The sequence below is a fragment of the Triplophysa dalaica genome, chromosome 25 (assembly GCF_015846415.1).
Source record: "Triplophysa dalaica isolate WHDGS20190420 chromosome 25, ASM1584641v1, whole genome shotgun sequence".
NCBI lineage: Eukaryota > Metazoa > Chordata > Actinopteri > Cypriniformes > Nemacheilidae > Triplophysa > Triplophysa dalaica.
In genome coordinates, this window is record NC_079566.1 from 5,282,200 (window position 1) to 5,307,555 (window position 25,356).

Below are 25,356 nucleotides of genomic sequence, written 5' to 3' on the forward strand. Positions count from 1 at the left end.
ACCGTCTAGAGGCGTGTAACCGCCTAGTAGATGGGGCCCTAGCCTGGGTGATGGTCTCAGCCGTATAGGGGGAGTAGCCATCTTAGGATCTTCTCGTCCCGTCTAGAGACCAGACATGGGTGTTCCAGAGGTCTGATCTGGGATGCCAGAACGTGTCCTTCCCCTGAGAGAGCAGGTCCTCTGTCAGGGGAATGGTTCAGGGGGAGTCGCTGTCCAGAGCATTGGCTCTGAGGCCAAGTGCGGTTAGACCGGTGTGGTGTAACCAATAACACTTGGTGCTCCTGCTCCCTGACCTTGCACAGAGTCTGTACAAGAAGGCTCCTGGGGGGGGGGAAGGTGTGCTTCCGCCCATCCCGCGGCCAGCTGTGCGCAAGGATATCCGTGCCGAGGGCAGGGACTATCAAGCGGGCAAATGGTGGTGTTACGGGAGGTGAACAGGTTTTACCTGGGCCTACCCGAACAGCCTCCAAATGAGCTGGACTGCACGGGGGTGGAGTCGCCACTCTCCACGAGGCATAAACTGGCGAGAAAGCACGTCGGCTGTCTAGTTCAGTTTGCTCGGGGTGTGTGGCCTGCAGGGAACGAGTCACCTGTTGACTCCACCGGAGGAGGCGTCGAGCAAGTTGTGTTTAGCTGCTGTGTGCGAACGCCACCCTGACGATCTGTATTCGCTACAGCTATAGTGCTGTCCTCGGAACAGCACGTGCATGTCTCGCACGAGAGGCCGTAGCCTGCTCAGTGCAAGTAGCATAGCCCACAACTCTTGGCAATTGATATGCCAGCGCAGGCGGGGGTTCGTCCAACACCCCACCTGCGTGCCCGTTGCACACTACACCGCACCCCTGCAGGGAGACTTCAGTCGTCACCACGACCTGCCTCATAACCTGCTCAAAGGGACCTGAGTCCGTCGAAAAAGTCATAAAGACTAGGGGTTATGGTGCGTCGGCAGCAGGGCGGCATCACCATGCGCCTGCTGCCGGTGTGCCACGCTCTCCTCGGAACTCGACTCTGAAACCAGTGTTGGAGCGGTGTCATGTGCATCAACTCGAGGGGTATTAACCCGCGAGGACGCCATGTGTCCCAGGAGCCTCTGAATTGTTTCAGGGGGACCGCTGTCTGCCTAAAATGTTCATTTCAGACAGTTCAACACTGGTTGGGCACAACTGCGGACAGGTGTGCCGACATGGTGACAGAGCTGAGTTCCATACCGAGAAAGAGGATGCTCTGCACTGGGGAGAGCTTGCCCCTCTCTTGGTTGACCTGGAGTCCCAATCGACCTAGGTGCCGGAGCACCAGGTCCCTTTGTGTACATAACAGATCTCGCGAGTGTGCCAAGATAGGCCAGTCGCTGAGATAGTTTAGTACCCGCTCGCCTTCCTCCTCTCAGGGAGAAAGGGCGGTCAGGGACAGACCGAAAGGGAGGACTCTATACTGATATGCCCGCCTCTCGCACGCGAACCGTGGGAACGGCCGGTGTCGAGGAGGATCGAGACATGAAAGTAAGCGTCCTTCAGGTCGATTGCCACGAACCAATCCTGACACCTCATAGATGTCCGGTCGCGCCTCTGTGTGAGCACCATGAATGGCAGCTTGTGAAGGTGCTCTGTTCAGGGTACGCAGCCTTTGGGGGCAACCCGCCGTCTTTCTTGGGAACGATGAAGTGCGGGTGGTGACCCACTGAACATCTTGGTTTTGAGGGACGAACTCGATGCCTGTTTTGCCAGAAGGGTGGTGACCTCTACCCGAAGTACGGAGGCGTCCCTGCCTCTGACAGAGGGAGAGATGATGCCCCGAAACTTGGGTGAGTCTCTGGCGAACTGGATCGAGTAACCAAGACGGACCGCCCTCATTAGCCAGCGAGACAGTGTGGGCAGCTCTCGAGCTCCCAGGGACTGTGACAGGGTGACCAAGGGGACGGTCTGCTTCATCATTCACACGGGGGGTGGTTCGTCGGCTGGCGGAGCTAACCATGTCGCGGGGAGTCCCCGGAGGGAAGGTTTTTGCTCCGCCTGCTTACCTGCCTGGCGGGACAACGGCACGCACTGTCGGTTTGAGAGTGGTGACGGCTGTCGTATGTGTACGACCTCACGCCTCGCCAGGGTGTGAGGTCGGTTCGCCGAGCACAGTCCAGTGGAGTGTGCGATCGGCTGCAAGTAAACCCGGGGAGAACAGAAAACTCAGTGAGTAAGTGGGCGCCAAGCCCTAACAAGGGCCCGGCTTTGGTGACGAGGCAGGAGTCGTCCCGTACCGACCGATCAGAGCCGTGGCTGTGAAGGTTCGGGCCCGATGTTGTTCTCCCTGGGGTCTTCCCGTCAGTGTCCCTTCTCGCGAGGAGGTTGCTGACGGGGTGGAGGTTTCCCCCTCGACCTCTGCTTCCGGGGTGCCGCCTGTGGGGGCACAGGAACCGGAGCCGATGTCGAAAGGGTCCTGGGTTGCAGGGAAGCAGACGTCACGTGAGATCTCGGAGGCCTGTACGCGGCGTGAAAAAAATGTGGTTAATTGCCACTGTCTGCTTCGCCGTCAAAAAACTGCTGAGCGCAGTCCTCGACGGTGTTACCAACAACCCACCCTGCGAGATGAGTGCATCAAGAAAGCGGACTTCCTTGCTGTCACTCTTCTGCACAAGGTATAGCCGGGGGTGTCTCTCCTGGACCACTACCGTGGACATCGTCCGACCCAGGGCCCGTGCCGCCGCCTTAGTCGCCCGTAGAGCGCTGTCAGCGGTGGCACGGAGATCCTGCATTATACCCGGGTCGGCCTTACCCTCGTGGAGCCCTCTCAACGCCCTGGCCTGGCGGACCTGCAGGATGGCCAAGGCATAGAGAGAGGAGGCAGCCTGGCCCGCAACATCGCAAGCTTTCGACACCAGTGATGCCGAAGTCTTACGTGCTTTGGACGGTAGGAGTGGTCGATCCCCCCCCAGGTGGTAGCCGTCCGCGGCACAGGTGCACCGCAGGCGGACGTTCCACCCGGGGGATCTCGACGCAGTCCTTGGCTGCCTCACCATCGAGGGAAGTAAGGGAGCCGGAGCTGGTTTCACTGGAACGGTCCGTGAGTGGAGCGTTCCAAGTTTTACACAGCTCCTCATGCACCTCCGGGAAAAACATGGCACCCGGGGTGGGCGCGGTTTGCACCGCGCACCGACCTCGGGAACCACGCATCCCCGGGTTAGCACGGATGACATCACTTCTGCTTCCTCCTGAACTCGACCGCTGGGGGTGGAGTTTGGATTCGGCAGAGTCGGATGCCAGTCTCCCTCCGATGCTGCGAGCGACATCTCATCTACGTCACACATCGTTTCCGAGTGTGTGCGTGAGGATCCGGACGGTATGCCACCGCCGGTTGGGGAACGTTCAGAAGAGCGAATCGGGGTGCGATCGGCCCGTGAGCACTTGGCTGGCGGGTTTACGTTCGCAGAGTTCCCCATATCACTAACGCTGCTAACGTGGGTGGTCATCGGGGCCGTAGCCACAGATGTCACAGCCCGGGTAGCAGACGAAATGGTGGCTGGTTCCCGTAGGAAGACAGCCACCCGTGACCGCAACTTCTGAATGACAATCTGCCCGCAGTGCAGGCAGATGTGTCAACGAACGCTGCTTCAGTGTGCTGGACGCCCAGACACCTAATGCAGCGATCGTGTCCATCCCCCTCCTCGATGAGGGTGCCGCACCCAAGAGAACAGCGGGACATGCCGCGCTGGAGAATGCTCAGTCAGTCCTGAAAAGGACTTTTAGAAAAAATCTCTAACACCTCCGGAACCGCCGAGACGCCCAGGGGAAGGTCGCTGCAGGAAGGGACGATCCGCTGTAACACGTCGTAGCACCAGCGTGTAGTTGTAGAGGATTGAATCCTGAGTTGTACTCATGAGCGATGGCTCTGAAGAACAAAAGGTAAGTGAATGCTGCACGCCGGCCTCCTTTTATACCGGATTTCCGGGGGCGGAGCCCGGCATGCAAATTGCATTCGCCAAATTTCATTGGCCTTTTCTATAGTAGTCAGAGTTGATTGGTTCTCAAGGGCGAACCCCATCTGTCGTTCTCGACACAACGTCGAGAGACCGACAGAAAGGGAACTGCATACACATAAATGCATGATCCTGATAAACAGCCATGATAACACAGACTGTGTTTTACACAACATTCAGAAATAAAAGTTTAACAGAAAAGCATGTTTCTTTAACATAAAGGGGTAGAAACGTTTGGTAAATACAAACAATGCAAAGCTGTTGTATTCAAGTTGATCCTCAGCTTAAACACACTGCTGAGAGCAGATGGTCAGACTTAACCTCTAAATATAGATTCATGTTAAACACAAAACAACATATTCTCTTTCCATGTGCCCCTAAAAGTCAAGTTCAAAACATTCCAGTCAAATAAGGCCTGTGGTACAGATGACACTCTGGATCGTAACCTGTCACACGCTAGGTTATTTTTCACTTTAATAGAGTATACGGGTGATAAAAGCTCTGGCAACAGAAAGAAGAAATAGCTTGACCATGACCACTTTGTCCTTGAGTTAGCCATTTAAAGATATGTTTTGGGATCAGTGCAAATTAATATAAACAAGTTGTGGCATAATGTTCATTCATAAACAATTTTGACTTGCTAATCGCAAAGAAATAATTGGGGTTAACACAGCACATGCGCATAGGGTTTAAAAGCAGAAATGGGAAGCTTTCATCAGTTGAAAATCATTCTGAATTGATCAATTCAACAAAATGTTCTTTTATTATTTACTTGCCCTGATGTTGTTCCAAACTTGTATTCTGTTCTTTTTATGCAACATAAATCAAGGGATGTTTATGTAGCTTTTTTTCATTCAAAAATATCTGTGGGCTGTCAAGCTTCAAAGATGATACAAACCAAATTATTCTTCATATCCTAAATATTATACTATAAATATGATCCTATTTATCATATATAATATTCTAATTCTCAAAAAACATTAACCTTGTGTCGTACAGACTAAAATTAAATCTATGTCATGATGATCTTCAACTTTGCACCAATACTTTAATCGAATATGATCTAATGTAATACTGTATAAATAATTCTATGGTGCAGTTTCGGGAACCATTTAATCTTGAAGTCACTGCTGACCCTTATTAAACTGCTTTTAGCTCTTTTTATTGTATTAATACGTATTTTCTTGTTTTTACCAAAAAGCCTGTGGTCTCTGTGGAATGTGGATGTATAGAAAGTAACATCATACAAGTTTGGAAAAAAACTAATTTAAAACTTTTTATGGGGTGGTGAACTAAGGGCAAACACATTATTCATTTAGGCTATTCATGTCCTTGGTAAAAACCTTAGACAAAGGAGGAAATAAAAATAACTTGGCTTTGTGGAAAAATGGGTACTTCAAGTGTAAAAACTGGTCATGAGTGAGTCAGCGAACACATTACAATCTGAATCTATTTTGTGTTGATTTAAAAGATTTGCGTCACAGGAACATAGAAATATAAAAGTTCAAGGGATGCACATTGGACCATTTTCCATATCTGTACCGGCTATTGTCAGTTATTATTATTTATGGCAAAATTTCCATATCCGATCATCCAAAGAAAACTATTTAGCTTTGTACATGTTGTTATTTCAGAAAAATTGCTATTAACTAAATCACAATAATGCCTTACAGTCTGTTTTTCATCTTATTATGTCTCTCATGAACATGCACATTGCCTTTTTCAGCACATATGCTCTCACAGTCAGCAGTTAATGAATAAACCCGGCCGAATGCAATATAAGTGAAATCTTTCTCGCCTTGATCTGCCGATTGACATCTCTGAAGCAGCTGATCTGAGCTGACGCCCTGTCAAAGTCTCTCAGACGCCAACACAGACAAAAACATGAATGGAATTCTGCGCATTTCTAGTTAGACTAGGATCAAGCAGGAAGCATCAGGGGCAAACCTCATGAGGATATTCATCAACAGCAGGTGAGTGAGATAAGGAGGGGGTTGTGGTTAGTGAAATAACATTGTTACAGATTGTTTGGCAGGCAAGGCAGAGACTTTCCTTAGATTGGAAAACATCTAATTTCTTTCAGAATGAGACTGTTACAACGTTTTGAAGACTAATTTAAAATCCTCCAGATATTGTTTTGTGTATTTTATCGCACATAGTCAAAAAGAAACATTCTGACTGGTCACCAGCATGAGGTGTGAGGATGATAGTAATGTCATGTTATCTTTAAAGCAGTGTTTGCAATCTTTTTTATCTTTATTCCCCACAACACCAGCAGTAAGGCTCAGGTGTGGCTTCACTGACACTAGAAATGTGTGTCATACTGGATGTCATTTAGCAATGAATAATATCAAATTTTAGTCAAAAAACAGAATCCCAGTCATTTTTCCTTCTTGATTTAAAAGTTTAACCCTCTGGTGCTACTTGTTTAGTGGCCACCTTCATACTCAGTGAAGTGACTAAACACCTGAAATGTAACTTATTTCTGTATGTTAAATCAATATGATGTGGTGTTGTTCAATAATATTTTTCCTTTAATATTTCAGATTTTTACTGGAATTTGTTTGTGCAGTAATTATGATCTATTGCTTTTTGTTCAATATAACTTAAGGTTAATATAGTATTTGTTTTCTATTCATATTCATTTCCTATTGCGGTCAGGAGTAATCCATTTTTTGTACAAGTTGCATACCACACATTATATATATATATATATATTTATATAAAATAAAAAGTGTGTTTCCTTTAATGTTTAAATTTTTTAGGGAATTGTACTGTTTTATGTAATATTTAGGCACTTTTTTTAAGCTGCTTGTTATTTCAGCAAATAATTGAGTATTTTAGCCCCGGTTTCTTAGTTTCTACTATTCTTGTTTTACCATTCAGGGGAACGTGTCCTGTCGCTCAAGAGGGTGATGTCCAGGCGTGTTCACATAGGAAGGTAACGCCAAAGCATACCATCTATTCCTATTCATTTCCAAAGGCAGTCAGGAGTAAATTTTTTACCATTTACCTTTTTTGTGTTTGATTTGTTTGATGTGTTTGAATACCCTACCATTCTGATAAAGTTAAATATTAATAATAAATGAAATAATAAAATAAATGCTAAACGCCAAATCACATCTTTTTTCTAAATACCCCTTACAAACCTAGTTGGAAATCCCTGCTTTAAAGTCCACTAGCCTGACCAGCACCACATTTCACAAGAGATCATTTCAAATAAATCATTTAATTTTCATTAGTCTAACACAATTATATCGACATTAGCTATTCATGTGCTCCAAATAGCAACTCAAACACAAAAACCCACTGTGTACACACCCTCCCTCGACATACAATATAACACATTAGCCTACAGTAAACTTTCTCTCCGAACCTGTTAATTTCTCCCTCGTTGCTACTGTTTGAAGTGCTTTCCCCCCTATGCAATTATGGCTAGTTTAAGTAATCCCCTGGACATTTAATACAGTAAGCTTTTAATGCAGACAGCTCTCTCTCTATACACCGTTTTCTTTGTCTTATACACAAAAGCAACTCTAAATGCTAAAAGCAAGAGCGAGCGAGCTAACATATGGAGAATGAAATGCCACAGCAGTCATTTCTCGCCTTACGGTATGCGAGCGCAGCTTCATTATTTAATTAGCACATGCTGTGATAGGTTTAATGAACCAGCAGCGTGCTCCGGTCTGGCTTCGCATCATCAATGGCCCGGCCCGTGTTTGTGTTTAGGCGTCTGATTAAATGGCCAAATCTGCAGTGACAGTAGTCTGAGAGTGGGGGATCAGATTACTGAACACACCAAATTGACTTTGTTCCCTTTTGTTTTTAATATCCACTACAAGATGAGTTCCCACAAACGGCGGAGTTAAAACACGAGATAAACGTTGACAAGCGTGATCGAGTCGCTGTGGTGAAAGGAGCCATCACCTTGACAAAGGGTGCCCGGTTAAGTCGGAACCGCGTTTAGCATGAAAGCGAGAAACAGACAAACAAATTAAATGTGGATGTCGACCGCTAATCAGCGCGTGGAACAGTTTTATTTCAGGAAGGCAATTAATTGTAATCTGGTTCTAGGCACCTACATTATGAGCTAAATATGCCCTGTATTATTACCATGCCATGTGTTGAGAGCATAATTTTTGGAGCATTTAAATATGGAGGAAAATGAGAAAGTGACAAAGAAGAAAGCGAGAAAGAAAAATGATAATAATGGATTTTAAAGGTATCAAAAAGAGGAAGTTCACTTAATCTTTTTTATTACCTGAACCATACAAGGAATTTACTGGACCTTCATAAGCAACAGGTAAAACGCTTCATTAAAACATACGTTAAGAACGTATGAGGGTCAAGTAAACACAACCTTTGAGAATCGAAACTGTGAGTCAGCATATCAGTCTGGGGGTAGATCTTGAGATAACCCATATTACACTGTTTCGCACAAAGCCTACAAAATCCACGGACACAAACTGTGGGTGGAGAATAAAGCCCGGGCTTCTAGAATAACATACTGAGAAAATCACCCTCAAAATATATTTCTTTCTCCATTTAGACAGCAATGAGACTTAAAGGAGAGATTTTTCCATGCAAACAGACCTCCTATTTTGCCAAATGAATTCGAGCACATCTACAGTATGATAATGCTGATACTTCAACATATCTTAAAGTGTTAGTTCACCCAAAAACGAAATATTGTATCATCATTTAATCACCCTCTTGTCGTTTTAAACTTGTATGACTTTCTTTCTTCTGCAGAACACAAAAGAAAATGTTTTGAGGAATGTTGGTAACCGAACAATGGCGATCGCCATTCACTTCTATTGTATGGACAAAAAAAACGCAAGTCAATAGATTCGACATTGTCCGGTAGCATTCATCAGAATATCTTCTTTTGTGTTCTGCAGAAGAAAGAAAGTCATACAGGTTTTAAGGGTAAATGATGACAGAATATTCATTTTTAGTGGAACCATTTTTAATGGAAAAGCAACTACCTGAACAAGAGCAAAAAGCACTGAATTCAAAATCAAAACGTCAGCAAGGTTTCTCAATAAGTTTGAAAGATCAAGTGCTCATCCTTACTCGCAGAAGCCTTATAAAAGAGACATTAAGTGCGGCCACATATGAAACCCTGCAAACCATGTGAATTCATGGAAAGTCATCGGCTTCTCACCTTTGCTTTCCTGGTGATAATTGTTAAGCTTCTTAAGAGAGATTAGCTTTCCTCCTGATGTACTGATGGGAACAATGCCAGGAGAGAATGGTCAGACAATGGATGTGATAATGGTGAAGGTCCATATAATGTAAATAATCAATGTACAATATGGTCCTTTCATGATTTGAGCATGATTTGTGGAGAGCAAAGAATAACCAACACATACATGTATATCAGTGTGGAGCAGGCTAGCTATGGTGACAAATATCACAACAGCAGTAAACCTAAATGGTGTTTTAAAATATCGTCGCTGTCTTTCGGAAATCTTGTACGTCAAAATTCTATTTTTCAGAAATTGAAAAAAACACTGTACTTTTTAAATGAATACATTCTGTGTTGTCAAACTTGACAAGCACTTTTTAATACATTTTATTAGTAACATATTTGCAAAATCCAGTGACCGATAATAACGATTTATGTCACAAAAAAATCTAGATGAGTTTTTGGAAAGAGAGCAGTTATATACAAACTACTAAGAATGTCAATATGTTTCTAAGATGAAATGACATCACAGTAGTAACAGTTTTGACATCTTGAACATATAATTCTACACTTTATAAGTCTTAAAGTTTATTAGACATATGCAGATGATAGTTCACTAACGTTGACAATATAGTAGCAAAAGGAAAGGTTTATTCTGGGGGACATATCCGCCACTAAATTCAAGCATAGCGTGAAATGTTGTTCTTGTAAAACCAACTGATCTCTGACTTCACGCAACCAGTGTCCTGACACAAGCTATTGGTCACTCTACACATTCATCCTGGCAGTGTCGAAATCTCTGTTTGAGGTAAACAACATAGGAAAGCACCGAACAAGTACTCACCACTGTGGCGTTGTGTAAATCCACACACTTGGACTACAGATGCTATATGTGAGCAGACGGATACTTGCTGAGACTCAATCTGTTGGCTTTCCGACTGACACACTAACACCCTACACTATCCCTTGCCCTCGGAGTCCCGCCCCCAACAAACACACTCTCTCTTCTGTTCTGCCCCCACGTACAAAATCACAGGATACAGAGTAATTTCCGCGCCAGGTGTTACCATTTCCAGTCTAAATATAGAGCAGCATGAGAATGTTTAGTCATAAATTTGTTAGGACATACAAACAGACCGACTCAAACATTTAGTCACTGCCAAGCAAAGCTTACCAAACGCGTAAGTGATGACATGAGCAGAAAGTGGGAAGACGATTACAACGAGAGGAAGAGAAATAAAAGAGAGAGAGATGGATTGACCGAGAAACCGGTATGAAGAGAGAGAGATGTAGGTCTCAACGCGATAAGACAGATAAAGGCACATGGAGCAGCTCTTGCAGTGAGATAGATACCACATTATCCCAGTTTAGCTCATTTTACCCGTAAGATGCTTATGGCTTACTGTCTCACTTCATTACAGGGAATGAGGGGGTGATGAGCAGGGGTCGGCCAGGTTACACCGTCTCAGCAGAGAGGAACCAACCCACATTTTACTATTAAGAGCCAGCATAAGCTACTATGATAGTTTACTTTTCTTGTGTAATAAAAAGAGGAGCTGTTCGAGGGGTTGATCCACAGCCCATGAGTGGGAGAGAGTAACAGTTAGGGCCTCCTTACTGAGAGTTCTGTGCTTATTTTCGGATAATGAGCTGGTGCAAAGAGGGTTCAGGAGTCGGTAAACCAGACTCCTGCCTTGAACCACATGCCCAAAACATCCCAGCATGCATTCATCATTTAGAAAACATCCACTCGTTTGAAGTGGCTTTATGTAGAGATGAGATCTCCTAGTGATCCAGTTTTTGTAACAGATTTGGGTTATGTACAGTAGCCATACAAACTTGGAAATAAAATAAAATAATAAACAACGTAGAGGTGCGAGATCACAGTTTTAGATTTGACTAAACAATCATTGTGGCAGAAAAAATGTGCAATAATAATATTATTACAATATGCACTATTATATAAAAAATACATTTACATATACAAATTAAATGGAAAAAATATTTAAAATATAACAAATAATATATATAAAAAAATTACAAAACAAATATAAATTAAATAAAACAATATAAATTAAAATACATCTCTAAAATAAAATGAAATAAAAAAAATTAATGCTATCAGTCAAATTTACTGTTACGATTTTTAACCGATTGAACTGATTATTTTCAGGGGTTGTGGTTATAAAACTGTGGCTTGTGAATTGTTTGTATCTCTTAGGGTGACTTTCTTTCAATTCAAAGGTATTGTTTTTATTTTTATAGTGGGATCCTGTGAAAGAAACGCATGGAGATTTGAAAGACAAAAACCGGCCGGGCTGCCTCTATACCATCAGTGTATGTTCAGGCAGTGTAGCATGTTCTTGTCTTCTAGCATCTTGCATACTTTCACCTGACAGATGAACACAGTGGGCTAAGGGTGATGGCAGCACTGTGGATTAGGAACTAGATTAAAGCACCCATCCCATCCCCACTAAGGAAAGCTCTGTTGGGATCACCATCCAGATATTTACCCGGTCACTCCACTCCCTCTGGAATGAGTCCTGCCCTAGTAAGCAGCACGGGATTCTAGGTCATTGGGCAGAAAAGCTGCTAGTGGCAAGGTCGAATTCCCAGCCCCAGCTCCCACAATCCGGAAAAAGGGAAATAGGTTAAATCCATGCAAGAACACAGAATCAGTGTGTATGTTTCCAAACAAGGTGTGTAAAGTTCAGTATCTGTCCATGTTTTTATATCTTTGCTGGTCCAACAGAGATGACAAATATGTAAATTAATCTGGATGTGGAACACACATACTACAGAGCTGTCTGTATATTAAAAGGACAGTTGAACCAAATTCATCAATTCATTCACCTTCATGTCATTCCAAACCTGTATGGCATCCTTTCTTCTGCAGAACACAAAAGAAGACATTTTGAAGAATGTTGGTAACCAAATAATGACTTTGGTTGACTTGGAATGACTTCTCCCATTGACTTCTATTGTATGGACCCAAAACCCCGGATACATTTCTCAAAATTACAGGTTTGTAATAATAATATTATTGGGTGAACTCACTTTTAAGAAACACTGGGATATGTATTTCTATAGGAGATAATTTAGATGTACTTTGAATTAACTAGCCTTGCTATAAATGGAGTACCCATTTATTTATGTGCATTCTGTATCTCTTTATTTCACTGCAGCATATTTCTCATTAAAAAGAGGTAGTGTTTTGGAAGACAGATGGCACAGACATATGGGCATTTTAAATAGTGAACTGTAAACAGAAAGCCACGGCCAGTATGTGCTGCAGCTGTAACTTAGTGTTTTTTATAAACACGTGCAGAGGGCCATTGGGTTTGCATGGCGGCTCCCAACATAATCTTTTAAATCAACTACATACTTGCATGCTTGCAAATGTAATGTTCTGAATCAGATAGAACGAATGAATCAGTGCAGAGGCATGTGCTCACATACACATACAGTGGGATGTTGTCTAGATGAATCCTGCAGAAGGAGTGATTTTCATCCGTGCTAGAACTCAAGCTGTGCTAATGTGCTAATGTCTTACGGAGAGGCTTGAGATGAACAAATGATTACCTCCCTGACTCTTCATCTGTGAGCTGTGACTTTCTTGATATTAGATTTTTTTGTTGTACTTGCATTTTTTCTTTTAGAAGAACATTTGGAAAGCTATCACAGTATGTCAGGCTCTAGCATCTAAAGTGGAATATGCATTGTAGTTGAATTCATTAAAGGGATGGTTCACAAAAAAAGACAATTCTGTCATCATTCATTCATCCTCATGTTGTTCAAATCCTGTATACTGTATGTCTCTTTCTTCTGTGGAACACAAAAAATAAGATATTTTCAGAATAGTGAGAGTGGTTTTGTGTTCATACAATGGCAGTCAATGGGATGAAATTTTCTTTGCTTATAAGCGTTCTTCAAAATATTTATTTTGTGTTGTAACCTGTATAAGAAAGGAATACAGGTATGTAATGAAATTAGTTTGAGTAAAGGATGAAAAAGTATTTTATTTATTAGATTCACAGAGATAGACATCTGACTTTGAGTATACAATCCAGCCCACTTTACTGCTTTTGGAGTACCGCATGTTTGGAGAGGAATGGACCAACTACACTATGCATTCTTCACAACCATGTCTATATAATTACCGGACATAAGAATGTACGAAGAAATCAAAACTCAATTAAAACCAAAATCTGTGCAAAATTGTAATCAGTTATTCCACCAATTTCACAATGTGTTCTTTTACAACCTGATCAACTGAAAAATGTATGCTTATTATCCCAATTGTCCCCCAAAAGTTTAAAGACCTTGTGTGTTCCCAAATGTATATTTCTGCTTATTTTTGTGTGTTACAAGATTTTTTCCAATGTCTTCTTATAATAATAAATAAATGATTATAAATTAAACAAATGAACTTCCTCTGTCATCTGATTTAAATGTAATAACTAATTATAGCCGTGGGGCATTTTTGCGAATAGATTAAATCATTCTACATTTAATTACCACATTAACCATCACTATCAGATGATAATTTGTCCTGGATGACACTAAACTCATGTCTGTGTCCCACATTAAGTTTAACTGATTCAGCACCATGGACAGCGACGAGGACCCTCCACAGTACTTAATGTGGCTTTATACAGTATGATGATTCAAATGATAGCTATCAGAATGTTATTTTTCTAAATGCAATACTTATTACAATTAAAAAAATTATAAAATAAAAAAATGCTGAAAGATGTTGTCTTATATGTATTCCTTTTTTTACTCCGGATGAACAGAAGGTTTACTACACTGGTGATGCCTCCGTCTGGTTACAACGACTGCTGCCATGATCGTTTACAAGTCTACATAAACATCCCTTTAAACTAAACTTCAGTTTACTTCTAGCTTTCCAGTCCATTTGTTGCGTCAGGCAGATGTTTTTGAATCCAGCAGATTTTCTTTAATGAGCTTCATTTGGATAGAAAGGAGCCAAGTTTATCCATTAAAAAAACTACTTGGATACATACGGTGCCATGTAATACCAGCAGATATAGCATCTGGTTAAGATATAGTTTACTAAAAAAGAAAAATTCTACCAACATTTTGTCATTAAAATGGAGTTATTTTGTACTGTGACTACATTTGAAACCACCTTCTTGGATATATTTTTTTTTGAAGGAGAAGTATAAATCAGAATTTCACCACTATTCATTTTTGGGTGAACTATCCTTTAAAATTGGACTCCGGGTAATATATAAAAGACTCCGTGCTGACAGAAAAACTAGCGGTGACAGCTCTTTATTTCACTATTAAAAATCTATGCAACCTGCCTCCCGAAAATTGTATAATGCCAACCAATACGATTTGAGCTTTCAATTTTGAAAAGCTATGTGTGCACAGTCTACCCAATTCCCAACAAGAGACTAGTGATTCGCCATGACCATGCTCTAGGGCATAACTCTGTATTCCCATTACCCGTGAGCAAACACCTTATGTCCTCAGAATCCTAACATTACATATAAAAAAGGTAAATACCAGTGTTAGCATAGCTTCTACTTATTTCTTGTCCTCTTTCCACTCTAGCCTCAGGGACTTGTAGCTCTACACTTTACAAAATGACATGAGGAAGCCAAGGGATGTGAATAACAGAAGTAAACAAAGCACCTTTGTGGGACATATCCTCCTTGCTGCTCTCTGGAGCTGTTCATTTTCCAACATCCTTGCCTCTCTGGAGCCCATTTACTAGATTATAAACAGATTAAAGAACCCTCCCTTTTCTCCCCGGTCGCTCAACTGTCTCTCAGTGCCCACAGCTATCGTCCACTATGAATGTAGCCAGAAGACAGAGACTGAGAAGAAGGAAGAGAACAGTGTGTGTGAGCAACACTGTTAAATTGTAGTTTTAATCTCTACAGAAATGGACACAAACACGTACAGGAATGGTGATTTTTCTCTCAATGGGTGATAAGAAAGCACACAGGAGTCCTCTTTTTTCACCGCGGAAACAATAAAACAATTGTCTCTCAGAATACTGCTTAAAAACTGCAATTTTCTTTTTGCTTACGCCCATTTTCTCTCAAAAAAAAGTTCCTCTGTGCCCTCAGCGGCATGACCAAACCAAGCGCAAACAGGATGAATGAAAAAGATTAGTACTGTGTCTCAACCAAAGGGAGAAACTTTGTATTTCCACCCAGAAAAAGAAACTGAAGGAAGACGTTGAGTTCTGACACAATGGCCCCGCCAGCTGCTGGTGTTGAAGAATGAAAGTCAACCAGGGATGAGTCTTCACGGGCCATTGTGCTCATCTATGATCTCCATCGATCTCGCTCTGTCTCCTGTTCTCATTTCCTGTGGATTAGAACTTCTTTCTACACTGAATGTCACAGCTCTCCTCGCTGTAGAGTTGAGGAGATTGTAACGGGAGGCAATTGTAACGTTCTAAGCATCTTAAATCACACTTAAGCTGGAATGATGACGGCTGATCCGCACATGCTCAGTACTTTCCTAAGGCAGCGAGCACTCTACGGGGAGTTATTTAATCAGTTCTTTGTTTGATTGTGGGGTATAAAACAGTAAGTAATGAATTAATCTAGTTTTCTGATGACTTCTGTTGACTCAACAGCTGATCAATAGGGATATACACATTGAAACAATTTCTTAGAAAATTTAAATGTAGCTCCAAAATATCTTCCCCGATTGCCTCACATCTGCAGACAGAAAAATTAGTAAGCCAAGTGTTAAAAGGACATTCATTGAGAATATCAGTTGTGAGGCAGATCCCACCTCTATTTGTCTGCGTGGGCTTTAAGAGACACATGCTCATCTCATATGAAGCGCTAAAAGCTCTGTCCTTTTCACAGAGAGTCACCAAAGGCTTCTTACAGCACAGAAAAGGGCATCGTAACCTGCTGACAATTAACAAGCCCCAGAGCTGATAGAGAGCTGGATAAAGAGATGGAAAAGACTAACAAAAAGAGAGTGAGAAAGAGAGCACATCAGGTATCGTCAGATGAAACAGGATGAAGAACGTACGGCAGGGCATGCGGAGGCAAACCTGGCACGGAGTGAGGGAGAGAACTTCAAGGCAGCGGGAAAGAGACGCGTAGGAAGAGGCAGATACGAAAGGGGGAGGTAAGGCCAGCTGGAAGTGAAGGTGGCATTACGATGAAAGAAGGCATGCGGAGGCTAGTTTCACTTCAAATGAAGGTCAGGCAGCAAAACGCAGTGATATATACGGGAGAGAAAGAGCGAGAGGGGTAATTAAAAGAGAGAGAGAGAGAGCAAGAGAGAAAGGAGGGAGGGAATATAATGGAAAATGAACTGTGTAGCATAAAATGCTACCATTTCTTTTACCCAAAAATTATTTTCAACTTTTTAAAGAGATAGTTGATCCAAAAATGAAAATTCTGCCATCTTGTCATTTCAAAACTGTAAGGGTCCTATCGCAATGGAAGCGCAAGTTTTTGTGCCACCTTCAGCCTGACGCATTTTTCCCGTTCTGCGTCGCGTTGTTTAAATAGAAAATGCATTTGCGCTCATCTGTTCCCCCTTAGGCGCATTGTTGTAAAGTCACAATTTTGATGAAACTGAAATAGACAGCGCCATAGATCAACTCAAATCTTGTCTAAAGTCTAAAGTCAATAGCGCAATTTTGTTTTAATTTAAAGAGCAACTTAGTAGAAAATGCGCCACTGAGCAGATCAACAGCACGCTTTGACTTAACATTAGACAGAGAAGCGCAGCGGCACACAAACATGTCAAATTAAAAAAAATAACTGAGTACATTGTAAAAGAATATTATTGTGTACATAAAGATGAAAATGCGGGTTGTCCTGTGGATGGTCTACTCGCCCGCTTTAACCTCAAAAAGGAGCAGATGCATTTCCTCTATGGAGAAGCGTCCAGTCTCCGCTCTTGCAAATTCCGCTATATTAATAATGAATCTGCCAAGGCGCAACCGCATCTAGCTGTTAAAGAGAATGAGAGATGAGACTGATTGGTTTACTGCAAATTATGCCCATCGTTAAACGAAAAGTAGATTTGGACATGCCCTGAGTGCATGTGTTATGTGCACTATAGACCATGTGCTTAGATCGTGAAAATAGGGCCCTAAGAATGTTAGTCAACAAAAACTGTTGGTCCCCATTGACTTGCATTGGTTTTGTGTCCATACAAAGAAAGTCAGACCGGTTTCGACAGGTTCAGAAATGAGTAAACGATGACATCATTTTCATTTTAGGGTGAACTATCCCTTAAAACATCGTAAAACTCTCTGAACCCGAACAAGGCCAACTCTCGCTCTCGATCAATACCCATAAGCCCCTCCGGCATCACCACACTCTATTTACAGCATCAGCTGCACATCTCCCAACAGCACACAATCTGGCCCTCCACATGCAAACAATTCCATGCAGCTTCACTCAAAACAAATTAACTGCTAACGAATACAGGGCGGACCGAGTCTGATAGCCCCCCGCGTCCCATCACACATGTGGCAGCTGCACGGGCACGATCCACCAAAGCATTACCCAATCACCGCCCTAACGCATTCATATAGAGCATCCATTACGTTATCATAATCAAAAGCAATTTGTTGCTTAGCGCCGTGCCGTTTTTTCCTGGCTGTGATTAAAATGGCCCCGTGGAGAGTTTAGATTTGGTTTGAGGGATTAAACGTGATTTAATGTGATCGTACTAGAGTAAAGCTCCGGCAGTCGCTAGCCCCGAAAGAATGAAAATAAAAGATTGAAAAGGAAAGTCTGGTAAGGTCATTCTGTACATAAAAGAGAATTAATGATTACAAGCCATGCGCAGTGCAAAGTTCATGAAGACTTGGTCTTTTACCCCTTCTTTAAGAGTTCTTCAAGCACTCCGGGTTGTTTTTGAAGTATCTGTCCTCAAAATAACTTTTGTGAATAAATAATTGTAATTGGCTTAAAGCATTATAAAGTCACGGTAAAACTCAGTTTACTTTCATTTATTTTTTAACGTCTAGAAAGCTATCCTGAAAGTGCATTAAAGACGGCGGGAGATTTTTGTGTTCCATGTAAAGTCACAAAGGTTTTTGAAACGACAAGGATCAGTAAACGCTGACGGATTTTTTATTTCCTTTCAGCTAAAAAACAGAGGGAGGTATTTTGGAGACTAAACCTGCGTGAGAGAGTCTTGCCCGCTTGGAATAAATGGATTCGCAGAAAAGGGAGCAGAAGTTTTACTTGATTATGCAGAGGTAAAGTGCAATAACTACTCCAAGGCGGAAGCAATTAGACATCGTTCTATTGTGGTACAGGAAACAACAATAAAAAAAAGAGAGATGTGAGAGAAATGATAGTAATCTTAAAAAGACTGACGCTGGGAATTGTTTAAATGAACAGATAATTGTGTGAGGAAAAAAACAATAACAAGAGCAACCAAATAAAAGTATCTATACTGACAAAAACACATAAACAAAAGGTCCAGAGTTTCTCATTTTCTCTGCAATATGGTACAGTATAAATCTCCCAGTAAGCGTCTGATTATAAATAAAGGCCGTATGTTATTTCCATTCACTGGCTTGGGCTTTGGAGCGATTTTGCTGTGTTTGGATTTATAACGTCGATAAAATCTCTATATCTCTGTGCTTTTTAATCACACTGGCACATTCATCTCTGAATGATTTGGAATGTAATTTGGAGGGAGAGGTAATCAGGTTTTGCATTAATTGACTTTGCGGCCTGCAGATAGAAGGTTTTTCTGCTTCAGTAATTACCGCCCGCCATCCTGCCGTCTAGCCAGGCCTGCCTCCTGGTGCGTATTAATGATGCGTGAGGAGTGCTCTGTTAGTGGGGAGTTACGCAAAAAGGCATACTTGCGCAGCCAAGCGTGCAGGAAGGAGGATGCCAACGTTCCACAGGTTCATTGTGGAGAGATGTGGTTTCTGATCATATCAGCACTGCGATGCGGCAAATGGACACAGCAAAACCACAACTGACTTTATTATGGATCAATCTATAAATGCATGAAATAGACAAGTTTAATTCTTCACTACTGCACGGATCGCTTGAGCTCCAGGCTTTGATTCACATTGGCTGCATCATTGCATCACTGCTCAATTAAGTACAAAACAATTCAATTCTGCTTAACTCTGTCACAACACCAACACTTGATGTTACCTCACCTCAAATCACAAAGTCCTATTGTAAATTAGAAAAACGCTGTCAATCTGAATTTAAATTCTGTGCAGATTCTCTCTCTCGCTCTTTATTCTTCTTGCTTTTCCCTGTTCGCTCTCACCTTCTTTACTCCGCTTGAAAAACTCCTTTGTATCGCCTCCCTGAAATAAACTGACTCGGAGCGCAGATGTTTTCTGACACAAATACAAACAGTGCGTGAACTAGAATACATGAAGCGCTCTCAAAGCTCCTAAATAAACAGCCACCAACACGCAACCAAGCATATCAACAGACAGAGATGCATCACCAAGAGCTAAGGACGGATTAAAAAAACATGTTGTTTGACATAATTGACACTTGCCTGTACATTTGGGCATGGAGAAACGTACAGGCTAGAAAATTCTACCAGCAGGGGGAGCTGTGAGAACCGGAACCTCTTAAAAAGATGCAATTTATAACAAACCTTGAGTTTTAGAAATGGATGGGATCATGCGGCAAGACAACCAAATCATGAGCTGGGAGGCATCACGTCTTGAAAAAGTGGATTGTGTGTCAGATTCTCACTTTGACGCTTGAGGTGAGAAGAATGGAGTGTCTTTCTCAGCTCACTAATTTAATCAACACAGTGTCTCATTTTGTTAAATGAAAACAAAATGAGTTTCGAGACATGTCAGAAAGTCAGTGACAGCTGAGTGATACTGTGAGTATAATGGTGTGTGTGTGAGGGAAGAACATTTGACTTACGGGTCTCCGTAGTCCCAGACGACACACTGAGGATCAACAGTACCCTTCAGAAGAAAGAGAAAGACAGAGTTGTAAAACGTATAAAACAAGACAAAAAAATCTATTGTACAGCGAACACAATAAGATTTAAGTGTTTTAAGCCTGCTTCATGTCCCAAAAAATCTTATACTGAAAAATGTATTAGGCAAATTTCTTTACGTTGACTTATTAAGGTTGCTTCAAATGCAGTCCCAAAATGCGACCTTATTTCTGCAAACACTTGTCCGGTCACTACATAGAACAGTTGCGGAGACCAGGAGAAGTTAGGCATGGAGCGCTCCCTTTATGCTGATTTGTCTAACATATATCAGACCTTGATAATAAATAAATCGCTCAAAAAACAGTGTTTTTGTAATGTTTGTTTTCCCTATTTTTACATCTCCCAGTAAACCATGACTAAATCAGAAAATATACCACTTTTGTTTTTGGTAAATAAAATGAATGCCTGTGAGAAATAAGGCTGAATGAACGGCTATGGCAGCAGTGCGTTTTCTACTTTCTTTCTCTGTCACCATTTTGTGAAATAGGCGTATTGCCCATTTCCTGTTAACTATAGCATCGAAGTCATTACTTTGGCACTAACCAATGAAAAGGCATGTGGACGGAGCAACACAACTAGTTCCTCCCTAGGGGTAGTCACGCCTCGATCTGCAGTCTGCTGACAGGTGTCCTCTACTCTTCCTGCTTAACTCCACTGAGCCAAGACAACAGCAAGGCACTTTAGTACATTTAAGATACCTTTGCTTTCACTTTCCTTGTATACAAACAACATACGTTTCAAGTTAATTCCTGTACTCCACCGCTGACAGTGTTCTCACACAAGACGCAAGGGACGACGCATTTACTCTCACGTGCATCCCATTCACACCTCCCCTTCTATACCACTGTCTCTCTCCTTGGGTCTCTGGAACAGCCAGTCAGCTGTGAATAAGATTGACTTTTGCTAGCCAGTCTGACATTCACATTCTAGGTCTTACTGAAGGGGAGGAGGCCCAGGTTTGCTTATCAACATTTATGTATTTGGTAGACACTTTTATCCAAAGCGACTTACATTGCATTATCCTATACATTTATACTTAGGTATGTACAATCCCCTGGGACCAAACCCACAACCTTGCTCTGTTAACGCAATGCTCTCACCACTGAGCTACAGGAAAGATATATTTATCAATAATAATTGGACATATTTCCCATTATCTTCACTATTCAACAACTATTCAGTTGAATACCACACTGTTAGGGCTGCACGGTAATTTTTCGCGATACCACTAAATCCTATTGAAATCGAGCTGGCTGCGATATGAAATGTGTCTATATGTTTTTTAATGCGTAGCTTGTCCGTAAAGCACAGCTTTGGGATCAGTAGGAAGTGCTGCTCGATTTAAAAGCAGTGCGAGTTTGAGTCGCTCATAACGTGTGTAATACATCTCCATAATATTGAAGGAAGGAGTCGGGAACCGAAGACATTTTAAACATTTAATAACAGAAATAATAAAAGCCGGCGGCCCCTCACGGCCGACCGCCGGCGAACAAAACATAAATACAAACTTAACATAAGTTCGGGCCTGGTCCTCTCTCTTCGACGGTCCGGTCGCTCGTTCCTTTTATATGCTCCATATCTCCTACGTGATTCGAGCCCGGTGTGCGCACAGCTGGCGCTAATTCACAATTACTCACCCGACTCGAACCACGGTCTCGCCCCTGCCTACTCTACTACAATGTGCATTTGAAAAAGCAACACCCGTCAAACATGATCATTATGAATATCCTTTATTATCATGAAACCTGATGAGGCTTGAGTAACAATGATAAAAAGGCCAAAGGCATTTCCTCTAGATTTTAGAACGTGTTATGGTCTTCTTCTGCAGTGCGTATTTGGAGTTTCTGCACTAGAGCGCCCTCTGGCTTTCGGACGCAGCAGCATTTTCCCGTACTTCACTCATTAGCTGTGCATAAATCACGTGATATTTCTCGTCGGTTTATCGTGACACTTCTCCTACACAGCTAAGTGTTGTTTTAGTTTACCGCCCCCTAGGAAGCTAGTTACTTGGTATTAGGACTTATTGTATCGTCTCCCCAGTATGACATATCGCTTTATTGCTCCCTGAAACTCTATGCAAGTCGCTTTGGATAAAAGCGTCTGCTAAATGACTTAATGTAAATGTCGTGTAACTAGAAGTTAAGTTTGGGCCGCAAAAGTGTGCATGCACGGCGATGTTTGTTTCTGTTGTTGCTTTGAAACCCTACATAAGCTAACTGTTTTGATTCGCAGAGTTGAACATTTTTTACTTGCTCAACTGATTTCTGTTCATAAAACATTGCTCAAAGCTTTAATATAAACAAAATGCGTATAAAACCGTGTTCGCCACTCATATCCCTTCCTGAAAGCAGCTAAAAGTGCCCAACAGCCTGTTTGCTTATTGTGTGTCATTATAATATATCCACAGTCCATAAAAGCCATGGATTTTAAACATGCATGAGATGCACGACCGAGGACCCTCATCTTCAGACCCATCTATTAGTTCCACAGTCCACATATTGCTGTAGATGATTCATTACAAAGACTAATTTTTGATTCAGTGATTCGTGCGATTCTGGGATGATGCGTCAGTGTGAGGCTCTTATCAGGGTTCAGTGGTGCATGGCTGGATGAACAGCTCATTATTGATTCATCAGTGAATCGACTGGTATAATTGACTAATCTGTCTCGGCTCAAGTATGCATATTATCTCTTTTTAGGAAGTCCGGATGGTGTGCTGGGTCCGATGGGACCTCATGACCTAACCCATGATCACCGCTGACCTTCAAGGGTTTGACTCCATCAAAAGACGATTACAGTATGTAGGAGTTACAGTATGTCTCCTTGTTTGCTCTCTGTGAGGTTGTATTCTACAAAATAACTAAATGCACCTGGTTCCGGTTTGGATTGTTTCAATTCCAATGTCATCAAGTAGCTTATATAAACCACCAACAGATGTCTTACATACTCTCATTTAAAATGATGACGGATAAACATCACAGATGGTAAACAAAACGCGCATCAGAATACATCACTTCAATCCGACACTCAGTGACTGACAGCCGGGCGCTTTCGGAGACCAATAACGGATTGTGGCATCAGCCTAATCTCAAATATGCTGATGAATGGGGAGGAGTAGCGGAGGCCAACGTGAGGGCAAACACACAGCTGGAGCGCAATGCCTCCATTTCCCAGCAGGCTCAGGGGGTCAGGATGGCTCAGGAAGTCCGTCTCGGAGCATCTGTCCGCACAGAGAGGACAAGTCCCAACGCACAGGCTCAGATACCACCTCCCTACATTCCAAACATCTGCGGCCAGGGCACCGGAGCACAATCTGGACACAGACCCCCGCCAAGGTCCTTAGCGCACAGCTGGGGCCCACCCAGAACCCTGGGCAGAACCTTAGTATGCCCTGCTGTGAGGCATGCGTTCGAAATAAACATACATCCGGAATAAACATAAACAGATCTTTTTATTATTAACTTGTATACATCACACAAAGTGTTTCACAAGAGATCTCAGGAACGTCTCAAACTGTGCTCATCAAACTGAGACATCAAAATATGTTATCAAAATCAGGGACAACTTTGTTTATTAAATTCTCCATATAGCATATTATCCGAGCTAATTTTATAACTATACACTCTTACTATATGCCAATTATTGATTCATGTGTGTCTATTTTTACTTTTTCATACATTTCAGTAGATTATTTAATAAAACATGATTGAGAGTTTATTAAGTTTCCTGTGCTATGAATTAAATAAGCATGCGCACAAAAATCCACGCATCACATCCACTCCCACATTTCCAAAACTCAGGTCCCTACGAAGGAGACAGCAGGTACGGGTTGCCATGGCGACTCTGGGAATATCATAACGGCAGCTGAGCTGATACAGTATCGGCACTCATGCACAATCCCATCTGCAGGATCCACATTTTGCATAAATCCTTACGGGTATATTTTTATTACTTTTCCCACATAAAAAACTGAGTGCCTTTATGTGCAGTCCTTTATGTCCTGTATATTTAGGGGTTGTTAAAGATGTACTATTCATAATAGAAGATTATTAATAGAGGGTCATTCTAACCAGAACTATCTTTCATTCCTGATTATAGTGCTGAAATAGAATCCAAGCTTGCGGGCTGCTTTGTGCTTGCTATGCTGTCTCGTAGGTACACTGTGATCCTTGGGCAATTTGTCAACCCGAGCGAACGAACAGCATTAACGGGTTGTAAATAATGGTGTACTTAAAACACAGAGGAGAAATATGAGAACTCAAATGAAATAACTATTGATTTGAAATAACTGAAGGCTCACAGGAATGTTAACACGGTACTGTCACCTATAATCTTTAAAGTTATGCTGTTTAGTGGCGATTTAATTTGAGCAGCATTATGCATCAAAATATTATTATACATAGTAATACATCTTAATAAAGCACTTCAGCGAGTCATCACTGGCATGTTAAAAGTATTTCGTAAATATACAGTGAAACATGGCATAGTATGTTTTGCAGTTTAGTTTATTTAATATTAATACCAGTTTAAATATGTATGAAGGTACTTACGTTCAGCAAAGGGGCAAGTTCCACTGATACCAGCGGCTCGGTGGGTTTGGGTAAGGGGCGCACCGTTACTGTCAGAATCTTTGAGGTGATCACAAACGGATCTCTGAAAGAAACAAAGATTATTAGATCCAAACTCTTTGTGACATTTGATGTTGTAGTTCAGGCCAAGGCGTGAAAAAGTATTTTTGGCTGAATGTCACTTTGTGTTTTTAGGATAGGACGGGACAAAACAGAATGCAACGGGACAGAATTGGACAGGACAGGACGAAGCTTAATTGATCCCTAGGGGAAAATTATGCCATAACTGCTGTATAAATATTCTAGAGAAAACAAAATAATAAACGCAATAGAAAAAAATTACAGTGAGAAAAAAAGGTAACACTTTACTATGAGGTTGCATTAGTTAGCATTAATTAAAATGACCTGGAAATGAACAATACTTTACCAGCATTTAATAATCTCAGTTTATGTTATTTAACAATTTAACATTTTTAAAATCAATAGTTGTAACTGTTAACATTACTGAAAGTAATGCACAGTTAACATGAATATTGACAAGGAGTACTATTTAATTACTCTTTATTTATTTTATAAATAAAGTGTAGTAATAAAATATAAAAATAAAATGTATTTTTTTACTATAATTATCTTTCTTTTCGTTTGTTACATACTTGAAC

The 25,356-nt window shown here is 41.8% G+C and overlaps 1 protein-coding gene across 14 annotated transcripts in view; it reads right to left on the reverse strand.

Moving 5' to 3' along the window:
* The window catches only part of adgrb2 (adhesion G protein-coupled receptor B2), a 381,141-nt gene that overhangs the window by 80,147 nt on the left and 275,638 nt on the right, over positions 1-25,356 (reverse strand). For all 14 annotated transcript variants that reach the window (XM_056742031.1, XM_056742032.1, XM_056742035.1 and 11 more), the window contains 2 exons: positions 24,680-24,782; positions 20,051-20,094 (listed from right to left, as the gene is read on the reverse strand). In XM_056742031.1, the coding sequence (XP_056598009.1) occupies positions 20,051-20,094; positions 24,680-24,782 (147 nt within the window). The remainder of the gene's footprint in view (positions 1-20,050; positions 20,095-24,679; positions 24,783-25,356) is intronic.